The sequence below is a fragment of the Pristis pectinata genome, chromosome 3 (genome assembly GCF_009764475.1).
Source record: "Pristis pectinata isolate sPriPec2 chromosome 3, sPriPec2.1.pri, whole genome shotgun sequence".
Taxonomy (NCBI): domain Eukaryota; kingdom Metazoa; phylum Chordata; class Chondrichthyes; order Rhinopristiformes; family Pristidae; genus Pristis; species Pristis pectinata.
The window spans coordinates 70,769,025-70,786,604 of record NC_067407.1 but is presented as its reverse complement, the minus strand read 5'-3'; the positions used below and the strand labels follow the sequence as shown (position 1 = coordinate 70,786,604).

The 17,580-nt window shown below is 41.0% G+C and overlaps 1 protein-coding gene across 1 annotated transcript in view; it reads right to left on the bottom strand.

Moving 5' to 3' along the window:
- The window catches only part of snx14 (sorting nexin 14), a 126,449-nt gene extending 117,287 nt beyond the window's left edge, over positions 1–9,162 (bottom strand). Inside the window, 2 exon segments of the mRNA XM_052012425.1 lie at positions 3,234–3,354; positions 8,987–9,162. Of these exon segments, the coding sequence (XP_051868385.1) occupies positions 3,234–3,354; positions 8,987–9,123 (258 nt within the window). The 5' untranslated portion in view covers positions 9,124–9,162.
- Positions 9,163–17,580: the final 8,418 nt, after the last annotated feature.

The window sequence follows — 17,580 nt, the reverse complement described above, 5'->3', positions numbered from 1 at the left end:
TGTACCTGTATCTCATCATACTTGTGCGCATGACTTTGGGTGCTACAAGGAGTGTAACTCACCACAGAATAGCCAGCCTCCAACCTTATGTTTCCCACTAATTTTGTTTTCGGGATCTGGACAGGTCTGTAGAAAGAGGTGGTGAGTTGCGTTCTTGAACACCTGCAGTCTTTCTGGTGAAAATGCTGCAGGACATGATGGGGTAGGGAGTTCCAGGATTGAGACGCAGCAACAATGAAGCACTGGCGATATGTTTCCAAGTCACAACGATGCACAGCTTGCAGAAGAAACTGGAGATGGTGGTGTTCTCATGCACCTGCTCCTCTTAGTCCTTCTTGTTGATAGAGGTGGCAGTTTGGGAGATGCTGTCGGAGTAGCCCGAGCAAGTAACTGCAAAGCATTTTGTAGATGGTGCACACATGATGTTCTTCTGGGGGCATGAATTGACGTTTAGTGTGCAGGATGGGGTGCTAATCAAGTGGACTGCTTTGTCCTCAAGGTGTTGAGCTTCTTGAGAGTTGTTGGAGCTGCACTCATTCAGGCAAGTGGAGAGAATTCAATCAAACTCCTGATTTTTGCTCTGTGCTTGTGATGTTGCTGCATCTAAGTCTTTCATTGCACCTGTGCACACATGTGCTTGTGCATATGACAATAAACTCGACTTTGACTTTAGACTGCCTTGGTCACTGCAGGATACCCAGCCTCTGTCCCAGTCCTGTAACCACAGTATTAATGTGGTATAGATAACCCACACTGCTGTTAGGAACTGACTTCCAGGATCTTGGTTGTTGGTTCCAATGGAATTTCTGACCAATGATGATTCTTAGATGGTGAGGGAACTCAGTGATAGTAATCTCTCTAAACGTCAAGAACATGTGGTTAAGCTCTCTCTTGTCAGAGATGAACATTGCCTGGCACTCTGTAATGTAAACACTATTTTTCCACTTACCAATCCAGACCTGAACGTTGCCTAGTTCTCGTTGCATGCAGGCATGGACTGGTTCATTCACTTTGCTGATGACTGCGAGTACAATGATCGGGCAGTAATGAGCCAGATTGGATTTATCCTTCACTTTGTGCACAGGACATACCTGGGCAATATTTTACATTGTTGGGTAAATGCCAGTGTTATCACTGTACCTGAAACAGCTTGGCTAGAGGCATAGCTGGCTCTGGAACACAGGCTTTCAGTACTACACCTGGGATGTTGTCTGGTTCCACAGCTTTTGCTAAATTCATTGCTCTCAGCCATTCCTTAATATCACATGGAGTCAAGCATGTTAGCTTAAGGTTGGCTTCTGTGACAGTGGGGATCTCACGTGGCTGAGTACTTCAGCGTATACCCTGATACTCACTTGTTGGACCCTGCCATCAGCTTCCAACTGAGATTCCCCACCATCACAGAATCCATTTTCTAGTCAATGTAATTCACTTCACGATATCAAAAACCGCCGATGGCAGTGGCATCTATTGATAATGTGGAAAATTACTATAGTACGCTATGTTCACAAAAACTAGGACAAATGCACTCCAGCCAATTACCACTCAATCAGTCTACTCTCAACCATTAACAAAGACACAGAAATTGTCATTGACAGCTCTATCTCTGACAACACAATAACTGGTAGAATTGCAGATAGTAAGGTTGTCAAAGGATACAGCAGGATATTAATCAGTTGGAAATTTGAGTGGAGAAATGGCAGATGGAGCTTCATCTGGACAAGTACGAGGCATTGGAGAGGGTGCAGAATGGGTTCACTGGGATGTTGACTGGATTAGAAAGTATTAGCTACAGGAAAGATTGGGAAACTTAGATCATTTTCTCCAGAGCATCGGATGTTGAGGGGCAACTTGATAGAAGTATGTAAAATTATAAGAGGCATAGATAAGATAGGTAGTCAGAGTCTTCTTCCCCACAGTGAAATGTCAAATACTAGAGGGCTTAGGTTTAAGGTGAGAGAGGGAAAGGAGGCTTACAGGGCAATTTCTTTTTAAATGGAGGGTGGAAGGTGTCTGGAATCCACTGCCAGGGCAAGTGGTAAAAGTAGACACAATAGCAACATTTAAGCATTTAACATTTAAGCAACACATGAACAGGCAGGGAACAGAAGGATATGGACCATGTGCAGGCAGATGGGATTAGTTTAGTTTGGCATCATGGTCAGCACAGGCAACGCCTGTTCCTGTGTTGTTCTATATTCTATTAAGCAGCTGTTACTCTCCAATAACCCATTCACTGATGCCCAGTTTGGATTTTGCAAGAATCTCCACACCTCATCACAGCCCTGGTCCAAACACGGACAAAAGAACTGAATTCTAGAAGTGAGATGAGAGTGACTGCCTTTGAAATCAGAGCAGCACCGTGTGGCATCAAGGCCCCCTTGTGAAACTGAAGTCAATGGACAAAGGGAAAACACTCCAGCTGTTGGTGTCAGAGCTCACACAAAGGAAGTGGTTGTAGTTGTCAGAGTTCAATCATCCCCCAGCCCCTAAACATCACTGCAGAAGTTCTTCAGAGTTATGTCATAAGCGCTAACATCTTCAGCTGCTTCAATAGTGACCTATCTTCCATCATAAAGTTAGAAGTAGAGATGTTTACCAAGGATTGGCCAATGTTCAATTTCATTCACAACTCTTCAGAAAATGAAGCAGCCCACGTGTGCACATTGTATGACCAGTCTATATTCAACATAAAACAGTGCCGCACAAGAACAGGCCCAAGAGCAGATAAGAGGCTGGGGATCCTTTGGTGAGTGTCTCACCTCCTGACACCCCAAAGACTTCACTGGTCAGCAGCATAATGGAATCATCTCCACTTGCCTGGATAATTGCAGCCCGAACAACTCAACATACCCAAATACAAAGCATTTGACTGCCCTGAAAATTCATTCCCTCCATCACCAGTGCACAGTGACTGCAATGCATATCATCTACAAAATAACCGGCAGTTACTCCCAGGCCACTGTGACAACATGTCCCAAACCCACAACTACTCCCACCAAAAACGAGGGCAGCAAGCGCACGGGTACCACCACCTTCCAAATCATGCACTATCCTGCCCTGAAAATATATATCCGGTCCTTGACTGTCACTGGGTCTAAATCCTTAAACTGTGGCAGTACCTTCACCAGTAAAATATCAGCGTTTCAAGATGGCCAACCTTGTCAGCAGTGCTCAGATCATGAGAATGAATATACAGATACAAAGTAATGAAAATAAAAACTTAGATTTACCTTTGGTTTTCGCTCAATAGTGAAGAGAATATTGGGCAGAAGTGAGGCCGGTCCAAGTGAACAGTAGAAAGTGACAACTCCAGCAAGGAATGACCAGAAGATCATGAGAATATGGAGATACCTTTAGAGAGAATACAGAGTTATCATGGGAATCACTGGTTTACATTCAAACTGCAAAGTTAATGCCTTAAATTTATCTTAAAAAAATAAACTCAGAACAATTTATTTTCATACATTAACTTGATTGCTCTCAAAAATCACACTATTGAACAAAAACAAATAGTGCTGGTAACACTCAGCAGGTCAGGCAGCATCTGTGGAGACAGAAACAGAGTATTGGTTTATCATTGTCACTTGTACCGAGGTACAGTGAAGAACTTGTCTTGCATACCGATCGTACAGGTCAATTCATTACACAGTGCAGTTACATTGAGTTAGTACAGAGTGCATTGAAGTAGTACAGGTAAAAACAATAACAGTACAGAGTAAAGTGTCACAGCTACAGAGAAAGTGCAGTGCAATAAGGTGCAAGGTCACAACAAGGTAGATCGTGAAGTCATAGTCCATCTCATTGTATAAGGGAACCGTTCAATAGTCTTTATCACAGTGGGGTAGAAGCTGTCCTTAAGTCTGGTGGTATGTGCCCTCAGGGTCCTGTATCTTCTACCCGATGGAAGAGGAGAGAAGAGAGAATGTCCCGGGTGGGTGGGGTCTTTGATTATGCTGGCTGCTTCACCAAGACAACAAGAGGTAAAGACAGAGTCCAAGGAGGGAGGCTGGTGTCCGTGACACGCTGGGCTGTGTCCACAACTCCCTGCAGTTTCTTGCGGCCCTGGGCAGAGCAGTTGCCATACCAAGCTGTGATACATCCAGATAGGATGCTTTCTACGGTGCATCGGTAAAAGTTGGTGAGAGTCAAAGGGGACAAACCAAATTTCTTTAGCCTCCTGAGGGAGTAGAGGCGCTAGTGAGCTTTCTTGGCTGTAGCTTCTATGTGACTTGACCAGGACAGGCTGTTGATGTTCACTCCCAGGAACTTGAAGCTCTCAACCCTCTCGATCTCAGCACCATTGATGTAGACAGGTACATGTATACCACCCCCTTTCCTGAAGTCAATGACCAGCTCTGTTGTTTTGTTGACATTGAGGGAAAGGTTGTTGTCATGACACCATTCCACTAAGCTTTCTATCTCCTTCCTGTACTCCGACTCATCGCTGTTTGAGATACAGCCTACAACGGTGGTATCATCTGCAAACTTGCAGATGGAGTTAGAGCAGAATCTGGTCACACAGTCATGAGTGTATGGTGAGTACAGACCAATAGTCCTTCTCTAGAGATGGCAATTCTAGTGTAATCCTTTTTTTAAATTTCAGATTTCCAGCAGATGTGGTTATTTTACTTCATTGTTACCTCCAAATCAATTTCGTGGCTTGTAAAACACATTCAAAGTCAATAAAATTATGTTACACTTAATTAACTGACATTCATTGCTGTTGTACAAAAGTCTTTGAAACACACACCCTCAAATTGTTACACTTTTTCTTTTCTCTAAAGGTTATATCTGCATCACAAAACACTGTACTGCAATTACAGTATTATTTCCCTTGAGGCAGATCTCAATCTATAGTCAGTTGAAAGTGCTGAATTATCAAGACCATTAGACCAATAAGAAACAGGAGAAGGCATTCAGCCCTTTAATCCTGGTCCACCTTTCACCAAGGCTGATCCAATTTCCCCAACCCCAGATTCGCTCTTCTCCCTCCACCAGTCCCTGCCTTATGATACCTTCCCACACAACTTCAGGAGATGCAACTTTTATCCTTTCAGCTCCTCCCTTCCCACCACCCAGTGACCCACTACGTCCTTCCAGGTGAAGCAGCAATTCACTTGCACTTCTTCCAATCCAGTGTGCTGCATTCAATGTTCACAATGCATCTCCCTGACACAAGAGAAATCAAATGCAAGATTAGCTGATTGTTTTGTAATGTGCCTATGTTCAATCCACAGGGGAGGCCATGACGTCCAGCTGCCCAGCACTTTAATTCTCCATCCCACTCTGACCCATCTATCCGCACTAATACAATGAAAGCTTGTAAAACAGCACCTCATTTTCTATCTGGGATATTTCAGCCTTCCAGACACAATACTGAATTCTACAATACGAGGTAATTTGCTTTCTTTTTCTTTGTTCTCATGAAGTGTTTTGGACCTGAAACTCTAACTCTGTTTCTCTTTCCACAAACATTGCCCGACCTGCTGGGTGCTTCCAGCATTTCTGGCATCCGCAAATTTTTTTATTTTTCTATTTATTTTCTCTGGTCATCTCCGAACTGACTAGTTCGACTGTAAATCACCCATCTGTAGTATTGGTTCAGTTTTCTCTCTCTCCATTAGCACGGTCTGACTTGCTTGAATTACATTGGCCCCACCCGAGTAGACCACTGGGCAGGTGTGTTTGGGGTATACAAGGAGCTCCAGTTTGCAGAGACTGGCAGACCTGGGTTACAGGCTGCAGCTCCAGAGTTGTTATGAAGAATGGCCTTACAATGGCAACTGTACAGCTATCCAGGACATTGACAAAGTACAACCCAGGACGAGCATGCAGAAAATACAAGCGGTTCTCTCTATGAGCACAGGGATGGTGATCACGGCAACGTACTGACACCATTGCAAATGGAATCTGACAACAGTCCAGCTTATGAAGCCTGAAAGGAAGCTTAGTAGTTTCATCACAAAACCTTCCTGGGAGAGGCAAGATCAGCAGTTTAGCAGAAGCAAACAGATATTGCGTACTAAGGAAACGGAAAGAAAAGCTTGCAACATAGAGCCAAGGCCTGTCTGAGGTGAGGCAGCATACAATGAAAGTGGGCAATATTAATAAAGGATACACCTCCAGAGACAATGAATATTGGGACCATCTTTAAGAGTCTTGGATTCACAATGTTTGGTTACTTAGAGGTCTTGCAGTAATGACTGGGGCATTTGTCTATTTTGTAGTGGGTCAAGAAATGAAGCACAAGTGACATCACAAAAGCAATAAAATACCAAGGAAAAAGCTGTTGCTTACAGAAGTGCCTGTGGAGGCCACCACATGGTTGCAACCTAAAGCAACAGTTGGCCAGAGAACAAGACCATAGTGAGGTGTCCCACAGAGGTAAAGACATTCTGAGTCCAGGGCAAATGAATAACAGTACATTACGAATAACCACGTCAGAGGCATCACTTGGACAGTGATTTTGCTACTTCAGAAGTGGAATTACTCATAAGCAGAAGACAAGCAGCTCAAGAGGAAGAGTTAGTGAACAGTATGAGAGAGCGAATTCACAGGAGTATCAGGACAATAGGTAGGCCATTACAAGACAGGAAGTAAAAGTCTCAGCACAAGGTGCTGGTGATATCAATCAAGTACAACACTGGCAATACTGATGTAGATGAGGAAATTATGGGTCTTCTGGGGAAGATCTCAGTGTCTACTACACTCTTGTTTGCAGACTTGCCGAATGACACACAAATCAAGCTCAGAATGAGTTAGATATTTTGAGAAAGCAGTGCATTGCAACACGAAGTTGTGCTAAAGTTCTGAAAATCCAATTAAAAGAGTTTCAGCAAATCTGATTAGTTTATTGTCACATACACCAGAGTGCAATGAAATTACTTGTTTGCATGAAGATCAGAGTAGACAGTATACATGGTAATAATAAATAATAGTGATGAGTGCAAAGATTGCAGTGCAACAACAGAATGGTGCAAAGATTATAATGGACTTGGACTTGCTGAGGTTGGCCCAATACTATGTTGTCAGAGTGCAGCAAGACAGTCTGAAAACAGTTGTAGCAGATTTCAAAGCCTTGAAAACAATCCAGCAAAGGAACATCAGAGGAAATGATCATGTGACTTCAAAAGGTACAGGAGAAGAAACGAAAGGGAAGCAGAGTGAGAGTCAGGATGCAAGATAGTGCAAAAGCAAAGGCAAAAAGATGGAGGGTCTTAAGAAACAATCAAAGTAGATATGTTGCTCATGAGTTCACTGCATCCATTTATGTACTAAATACAATGGGTAACTTTTAAGAACTATAGTTATTAGTAAGATTCTTAGTTCTTATGGTAAGCCTTTTGTGAAAAGTTTAGTATATATAGGTGACACCAAGAAGACAATGGCCAAGAATGTAGTACAAATATTACAAACATAATTACCTCAAAACAAATGCAGGAAAGGATGAGACACCAAATATGTATTAGGCCTAGCTGGACAAGTTATTCCCTGGAACTACTGGTCCCTGGAATGGATATTTCAGAGAACAAATGCAGATTGTTGTGGAGAGGTCAATGCATGATAAGACCAAGAGGTCATGTGCATTGATAGTTGGTTGAACTCACAAGTATGTGTAAGTGTACTTTTAAGATCTGAGTATAACATGTGATTTGATTTCTGATATGTTCTTGTATTAGACACCGTTGTTAGTTGAAAGTTACTGCCTTCAATAAAGGATGTTCTGTTGATCATTGTACTTTTGTTAGTTTGCTTAAGCAAGCAGCAATAGAAAAGACACTACACTCAATAATGTACTGTTTGGAAAATAGTGAACATGCCCAAAATCTTTCACTGCCCCATTCATGAGATCCCAACCTCTGCCACTACCCTATTCAACAGTAAATTTTTAATTCCATCAACTGTCGTCAGTGTTCATCCACTCTTTTCTGCTGTTTTCTGAAATATACTAACTCATTAGATGGCCCAATTGTGGTAAACGTGGAACTAAGATGGCGGTACAACCAATGCTAATCCTTCTAGGTTTGACACCATGTCCACCAGACAATACACAAAAAATATCCCTTCCTTCAAATTTTTTCACGCGAGCTTGAAAAATCTGATTCACTCAACAACAACCTGGCCAAAATAGCAAACTGGGTTTAAAGCAGCATATCTGTGACTGCTCTTAACTGTAGTCATTTTATGCAAGACAGAGCCTTGGGTGTAGAGTTAAATCATGACTGAAACTCCAACATCTGGTATCCACACAACAGTAAGAGGCTAAAGTCCCAAATGTGTACTGGCCTCCCCAAGAATTTTAAGAGCTACACTGAATTTACAATAGGATGTTGCCCAGCTGATCTAATGTCCCACTCGTGCAAAGAGCCCCCATTGCATTTATCCACCTGTTCCCAAAATCCCTACATTTCATTCACCACCCAATTTTGAATCTGGGCAACGTTTCCATCCCAGTGTTAACAAAGGAAATGAATTCAATAATGTTAAATCTCCCAAGTGATCCTCAAGTAAACCTCTGATCAGAATTGTGGCCCTTCCCACCTATTCAGGTCTAGCATTTCCAGGGTTATACTGAATTCCTGGAAGATCAGAGTTCAGATAGTTCTCTGAACCACGCTCACCATTGTCCTAATTGTCCTCATTTGATTGCACCCTCAAGAGTCAGCAATCACATGGACACTTTCAATGCAGTATGAATCATCTAGAAATGGTCTTATTACTTCTGGTCTTATTTATTCCACCCCTGCCTCCACCTATGACAATCCCTGAATCCCCTTGTCCCGTTACCCGTACTGGGCTGCCCACCCCATCCTGCGAACACTCCACAGACCGAGCCCTTCTCCTATTAACTCCTTCTTTCAGGTCCTGGACTCTTGTTCCGTTCAAACCCACCTCCTTACTCAGTCTAGGCTCCTGCCTCCTGGCTCACCTGTCCCGTCGCCGGGCGCTCATCACCAGGCGTCACTCCCCCACCCCCACTCACCTGTTGAGCAGCAGGGTGCAGGAGGTGAGCAGCAGGAAGATGCCGCAGAAGACCGGGTACTGGCGGCCGATGTCGCGGATGAAGTGAATCCGCATCCTGAGGCCCAGCCGCTGCAGCGCCCGGCGCACAGCCGGCATGTTGGGCCCGCTCTCGCAGCCCGGCCCACTGACTCTCGCTCCTTCCGGACCCGCCCTCCGCCTCTGCCGCGTCACTTCCACCGTATGGCGGGCAAGCGTCGGGGGTCCCGAGCCGGAGCCCTGGATTCGGCGGGAGGATGGTTTTTGGAAAGGTTTGGGTGCAACTGGAGCAAAGCTCCCAGCTATGGAGATAATGCATGGAATAAATAGACTGCAGAAAGAAAATGCAATACATTGATTAGAACGTGATTTTAGCAGCAGTGTCCAGAACTTTAATTGCTATAACAATCAAATCTGCTGGAGGAACTCAGCGGGTCGAGCAGCATCTGTGGGTGGAAAGGAATTATTGACATGTCGGGTCAAGATCTTGCATAGAATTCCTCCAGCAGATCGTTTGTTGCTTCGGATTCCAGCGTCTGGAGTTTCTTGCGTCTTCCTTAATTGCTACAGTTGTCTTGCTTGTATGAAGGTGGCTGGTAGTGGTAGGATGGGGATAGCTATGTTGGGGCTGCTGGCTGTTCAACCATTTTGTGAACTTGTCGGGGGGGGGGGGGAGGAGGAAAGAGGGGGATACGCAGCAGTCTTTCCCTTTCGTTGTAGATGGTCTTGTAGCAAGACAGGTCATCTCGGATGATCCTGCTGACCTTCGCGAACCTGGTGGTGTCAGGGCCCATATTTTCAAGGCATTGCCCGAAGGCCTCGGCCAAGTGAACCTTTTTAAGTGGTTGAACCGATACCCGCGTGGCAGCATGTCGTTCCTTATTATGTATGTGTAAAAATTAACACACAGGTTTTTCTTAATATATATCCGTCAAATATCCGTCAGCTCAATATACATATACCAGAAAGTAGCTGTATAGGGCAGTGGAATGCTGTGACCATGTCTGGTCATCCTGTCTTTTAAGTAAAGACACACTTCCAGCAGAGGAATGCGGCAAAGGTTTAGTAGACTGATTTTTGTGACGGTGAGTTTGTCAAATTGGGAGCGATTAAGTCGAGTGAGCCTATACTCTCGAAATTCGAGGAATTAGAATTGTACAATTCATATGGGGCTTGTCAGGATAAATAACTTTACGCTTGGCTGGGATGTCAAGAACCAGGGGTCAAGCTTTTGAGAAAAAGAGTAGGAAAGATTCAGGGCCCTCATTATTTTTCGCATCTGTGCCTTAAATGGGCAACCCCTAATCTTTAAACAGTGACCTCTAGTTCTAGATTCTCCATCCTCTCTGCAACCTTCCTATCACAACCCCTCAATATCTTATGCTTGAATCAAGTCCCCTACTTCTAAACTCCAGTGGATGTAAGCCTCACCTGTCCAAATGTTCCTCACAATACCTGCAATGGGCAGGTTGCCTTATATCCAGTAAGCCTTCACAAAATGTCTCCAGTGCATCAAACATCCATCCTTAAATGAGTACAATACTATACAAAATGCACCAGATGTGGTCTTAATGCCAAACATAACCCCTCTACTTTTGTACTCTGCACAGGAAATCAGTAAATTTAGTTGGCTTTCCGAATTAGCAGCTGTACCTATAATCATGTATTGTGATTTCCGGACCCCTCCGCATTCCCATTTAGATAATCTAAGGAACACAAGATAATGGGGCGCAAATTGGGGATTATTAAACAATGGACATATGTGGAGCGCAGCAACTAGTACAAACAAGAATCAGTCTTTAAAAAACTGTTCACAATGTGAGATCACTTTGGAAATGACAAAGCAGTTGTATTGACACTTGTACAAAGATGCTCTACTAAACAATGTTATTTCTATTGATGCTGTAAAAACGTTGAAACCAACCATTGGGTGTGGGACATTGTGGTTTTGCACTGTTGTAAATTATGTAGGCAAAACAATTGAATGTTGTATTAATTAGCCCACACTGAAGCTCTCAGGATAAGATCAAGGAAGAGATTAAGTGGCCATCCTGTCACTTAACACACAGTGAACAGCATATTCCTGTCACTTAATAAAAGTTAGAAGACATTTATTCTGGCAATGTTTTGAGTGTTTGTAGATCCAGATAGCCGTCCCTCCATACAGTGATAAAAGATCTGTATTTTAAGTGCCTGGGGTTTTATGCTCAGAACCCTTCAGACCATCCATGGGTTTTTGAATATTCAAAGGTATCTTGTTGGTTGGGATGTGCTCTTAGTGTAAATATATAATTCTACAAAGTTACTTGTTTAGAACTGTTTAATAATGTCCTCCTGCTCAAAGGGTATAAAACCTCAATGTACTAACTCTTAAAACAGATTTTTCCAGAATGCCTTCTTGTCATTCTGAATAAAGACTTTTTACATCAACAGCTCCAGTCTCCATGTGGCTCCTTCAAAGCCACAATGGATGATATGCATTATTTTTCCTGCCAAATGGTTAACTTGGCATCTTCTCACATTATACAGCTTCCCAGCTCTTTGCCCATTCACTTATTCTGTATACCTCTGTAGCCACCTTGTGCCTTACTTTCCTACCCACCTTTGTAATATCAGCAAATTTAGAAACCATACCTTCAGTGCCTCCATCGAAGTCATTCATGTAAATTGCAGATCCCTTTGGCATACCCACTCATTACATTTTGCCAAACAGAAGATCCATTTATGCCAATTCTTGTAAGCCAGCCAATCTTATACCTTTGCCTTTGTTACCTCCTACTTCAAGAGCTTTTATTTTCCAAGATAATCTTGTAGCTAAAGCATCTTGTTGTGGCTTCTTTTCATGTTTCATTACTTATATTCACTAAGAAATTATGCTTATTTCACCTTGACATGCTACATGACATCTCTCAGTGACATCATCCACAAACATTGCATTTAGTTCTGTACATATGCTGATGATATCTATCTCCATATCTTCCACCCACTTCACTAAATCCAAATGAAAACTATTGCAAGTGCTGGTCAGGCAGCATCTGTGGAGAAAAGTTAACTTTTCAGGTTGATGAACTGTTCTAAGTTTCCCAGTATTTTTAAATTTTGGATGTCCAGCATGTGCAGTATTTTGCTTTTGTATTATTTTTACTGATGAAAGGCAATGGACCCAAAACATTAATTCTTTCTCTTCACATATTTACATTAACTATTGCACTTAATTTTCTAATGAATTATCAAATGTTGCAACATTTCTTCCCTATTCTTGAAGTGAATGGATCTGATCCACTCAGACCAGCCGTTTTATCCTGAATTTGATTCATTACTTTAAATGCACTTATTTTGACATCAAATGTTCCATTCTGTAGTAAATACCAAAGCAAAATGATTTAATATTTCTGCTATCTCCCCCCATAACCAAGTTTTCTATCACAAATGCCCCATCCTATTTGTAACACATTCCTTGATAATTTAGTTTCATTGTTTTGCTTTGCCTACACAAATGTTGACATTTCTAATCATCTATGTTCTCATCATGCCCTCCACTGCTATTCTCACCTGTCTTTCCTCTTCATTCATCCATCAAGTCTTAAGTGTTTAGTCTGCTCGTAAATGCATTTCGTGTAATACCGGAATTCATTTTATATTATCCATTTTATCTTTTCAAGTTATATTTGTAGCCCCTAATCAGTTCTCCAATCTTATGTTTTACTTAAGATCTATAGTTATGGATCTGTAACTTTTGGCTACTATTGCCTGCAATTTTTCCCTTTTATTTGCTCTGGATTCTTTCCCTGACATGAAACCATCAACTTTTGCAAGCTAATACCATGAGAAAAGCATGAGTAAGTGGCATATCCAAACATAACACGTTCAACCTCCTTGGCACCAACGTGGTTGGGGCAAGGCTCCAGTATTTTTAAAACAATGCAAGCAGCTGGGGGTGGGGAGGGGGAGGAGGAGGGGGAGGAGGAGGGGGAGGAGGAGGGGGAGGAGGAGGGGTGAGGAGGAGGGGGAGGAGGAGGGGGAGGAGGAGGGGGAGGAGGAGGGGGAGAGATGGAGGGGGAGCGGGGGAGGGGGAGGGGGAGGGGGAGAACTATTTACAATGCAAATACACTAGTTCTCAAGGTGAATAGGACACCAAGCCTGTTCCTGAAAGAATCCATACTTTGAATCAATGAAATCCAGGAAGTATTACAGAACACATTGCCAGCTTCATAGTTAATTGGCATTCGGAGTGTCACTAGCCCTACTTAAAAGGTTAACAACAAATTCTGGCCCATTACTATCCCACCGCATGGATTCACAGGCTAGGCAATGTCAGAATCTTAAGGTAGTGGAATTATTGTGCAATTTCAAAACTGGAAGGAATAGACATCAAACCTTCTCTCTACTGCAGATTTACCAATGAAAGGATGGGCAGGACATCTGGTTAGCACAATGGCACCAATTCTACAATCTAAATAAATAATAATGGTCACATGTAAGAATCTCATGTAATAAGGTCCTTTGGACAAAGAAAATTGGTAAGAATGTATTCACTAGCCCTGAAAGGAATGTTCTTTCTGCAAGAAAACTGACATCCACGTAATTCCATTGCTACCTGATACTGAATGGACAGAGGCCTCTGCTTCACTGAAATATTTCTGAACTAGAAATATGATTGTTTTACTGTTGAGACAAAATGACCACATGGACAACTAAAGAAAACCTCCATTTGGAAAAACATGGTTAAAAATCAAAATCTTTATTACAAAAATAAGTTACACTCACCTCCAGCTTACAGTATAAAACAATGTTTATCTGCAGGAATGAAACAATGATGGTCAATGCCAATGAAATCTTGCTGTACTTAGCAGCAAGGTCCTTACAGGACAAGTTACATCTCCAGTTTCCATTGGTGGATGAAAGCAATGATTCATCAGGTAGTTTTCTCCGAGTGTTATTGATTCACATCCAGATTTTAACCTTTCATCTAGTTGCAAACTTTTGGGGTAGACTTAAAACTACAATATCCCTTTTTAAACAAACAGATTTGAATTTTTAAAAATAAAAAAATCCTTTCACATATCTTAGCCTTCTGTTCAGATTTTTTACCTTTGCTCAATTATATTGGCTCCATTCATCTATGTGGTCCTGATCCCATTTACAAGTTTCCACAAACCCCTGGTCAGAGCAAGAACAGCACATCCATGGCATTGTGTAGGTACTGACTCACCCTTGCATCCCTTACAAATGCAGTGGCACTGACATTAAACCTACAATGTCATTTTTTTTATATAAACTGCGACAGTGTAACATGATTATAGCAACAATTTACAAGAAATGCAGCATTCAATCCCAACACAGAATGGAATATTGTCAAGAATACTGGATAAAATGCATCAGTACAAAAGACCCTCAAGTCTCCTAACTTTATAGGCATGGTAGGACTGATGCAAATACAGCCATATTTTACTTTAAAATCTGATGCCCTCAACATCTAGATAGTTATTTCTGCAAGGATCTTTTAAATACCTGCACCAACTCCCTCCCCCCCACCTCCCATCTCCCCTGAAGCTCTGAATCACTTGTCAAGGCACAGTTATGCACATCCTCCAGCACCTTTAACTACATGACAGTCACAAACCTCAGTGAAAGCAGGCATGTTAACTGACCAGGAAACTATGTGCACTTTCAGCAGGGAATACTGGAGGAGCCTTGCCAATTTTTCCACTTCTGACCAGAGGTACAACAAATGCAACCCCAAATGAAACCAGCACAAAGATTAAGCATAAAACTTCTGCATGGCTCAACTACTTAGATAAACTTGGCCGTTCAGATGACCTATAGTGTGGAATATTATAACCTAACAAATTGCTCAATTCAAAACTAAAACAAGGCACCATAATGCTAGGGTATTCCGTAGGTGTTCAAAACCATAGCCACTGTTCCAATTCTCTGACTTTAACACCAATGCATCTAATGCACAGTGTTAGCCCAAGCATCTCATTTAAACCATCCTATGGTACAAACTTTTAAAATGCATATTAAAAATGGCTCAAGGATATTTACAGAAGTCAATTTTGTATCAAGTATGAATCCTCACCAACAAATTTAAGCTTGCTATTTTACTCAAGTTCAAAAAACCATTAAGCCTATTCTAAAGCATTATACCACATTACTCAAAGTCATTTAACCATCCTAATATGCCAAGAGCAAATATCCTAAGATAACCTTCCAGAGCTAATAAAATGTTATGTGTATCTAATTTCTGTAGTCATGGAGATCAGCATCCTGTGTTTTTTTTTTAAACTAGTATTTGTGGGGCTACACCATATGACTTTAGGAACCAGGAAACATAAATTGGAAAAAATTCTAGGTCAAAGGGTTAGACATTTATGAAAGGCATTTACAAAAGAAACTTGCCACTGAGTCAGCAGGGCAACTTATAAACAAAAAGTTGCTTACTTCGAGTACACACATCAAATCCAAACAAAGTGGATTAGAGAACCTGATTTGTATTAACTTCATTAGAACACAAAGATATGTGCAATTTCATACATTGGTAAGACTAGCCCATACAAAACTCTCAAAAGGGATATTGTACTTTATTTAAAATGTATGGTTTGCTGTCATTTTGAATTTTCAATTTCCAACATCTCAGTACTTACAAAAGTAACAGCTCCTTCAACTATCATACAACCTAAAGTTAACTATAGTATCTGAAAAAGCAAGACAGCAATTTCAGTTTAATAGAGACAAGAGCAAGGTTTGTTTATAGTCATTTGTAATAGAGTACCACTATAACTTTCAATACCCTAATTTAGCCTGAACTAAAAAGGGTACTGAATAAAAACAAAAACTAAGCCAGCAATAAAATATAACAGGTTTTCTTTGTGGCAAATACAGCAAAACAAGTCTTGCTCTTGTTTACAGTTCTCTATATATACAGTACACAAAGGGTAGTTTAATCCTCGGTTACTGAGGTAAGTTAACCCCCATTTTTTTTAAAGTTAGGTTCAGAAAAGAACCATTCTTCTGGAATGCTCAACTACCTGAAATATTGGTGATTAATTACACTTCCATCTGCAAGCAGTTCTCTTAAGGAATAATGAGTTATAGAACTGCAGTGTGAGGTAGTGATGAGCAATAACACGAGAACTACAATCAGCTGGACGTGAATGCAATGGCTTGGACATGGTTTTAAGTTTTCTGAGCAAGTCTGGTATGAATATCGTGACCATTATGAAATCATCTAGGACACAAAACAATGGTCATCACCCACCACTACCCCAGTATATTACAAAAAAAAGGTAAATTTGCTATACAAAATTTAAAAATTACAGTCCATATACGTTGACATCTGAAGCTCTTTTCCTTGGCTGTTCCTGGTCTCCATTTGGCATCATGGTCTGGAATCTTACCATCATCTCTTTTAGCAGCTTCCAGTGTAACCTCAGCAAGTCAGTCGTCATCAAAACAGGTCAGGACCGGCCTCGACCTCGTTTTCCTGCTAGCCAGGCAACAAAAGGAAGCCATTAAATTAATATCTAAAACTAAGTTTTAGAAAAAAGGTTGTGAAAATGTTACTGGTTTTAATTGTCCAATAATCCAGAATATTAAAATTCTGATCCTGAAATACAACAAACTGAGCTATTGTTACAGCCCAGGTGAGTTCATATTAAAAACTAAGGAGTGTACCATTTAATTTAAACATGCCTTAAAATTTTGAAACCTCCCTTCAGAACTTGCAGTATTCACTTACATTAATATATGTACACACCAAGGTGGTTCACAAGTTCATTCAATTTAATTTTTCCATTCTGCATTCACACTAATTGTTTGGATACGTTCTAAGGTGCATTAATTTTGTTTGAGATTAATCTGGATTTCAGAACTGCATTCTTAGTATACAAGAAAGAAATGGTACACTCCTGTTTCCAAAAAGAATTCGATTAAAATATGCCACTTTATATAGAAAACAGATCTTAGCAGCTTGGTTAAACAAACATCAGTTATTTCACAATGCACATATAGTAAGCATTTTTAGGGGTTAAGCAAAGAACATACTAAGCATTTAGTGCTGAAAATTAATAGCAGCTAGTTTTTTGTGATTTGTATTTTAGAAATGTAATTTTGAGCCATCTTCAAAAATTCTTCAGGAATATTTATATTATCGGAAAAAATTTGTGCAAAAAAAAACAAACCACAAAGAACAAGTACATTTAAGGTACCATTTGGTATCATCCCCAAGGTCCTCCATGGCATAAGATCAGTGCTATTAGATTCAGATTAAAGTCAACAACAGCAATGCAGCAACTCAGTTAGAGATAACTTAATTCAAATGTGCACTCATTGATGTGTCCTAGTTAATAACCCAAACTATTTTGCAAGAAAATTGCAAGACACTGCTATCGATGTATCACATACTACCTTAAAAGAATTTCCTTCTCAATGTTATATCATTCACATACAAGAAATCCAAGACAAATCGTGCAAATGTTAACACATTTCTAGTACTTCCTTCCATAACCATTCTGACCAAGGTTTTCCATTATAAATTCATTGGAGAATTTTCGCTAAGTTTTGTAAGATTGCAAA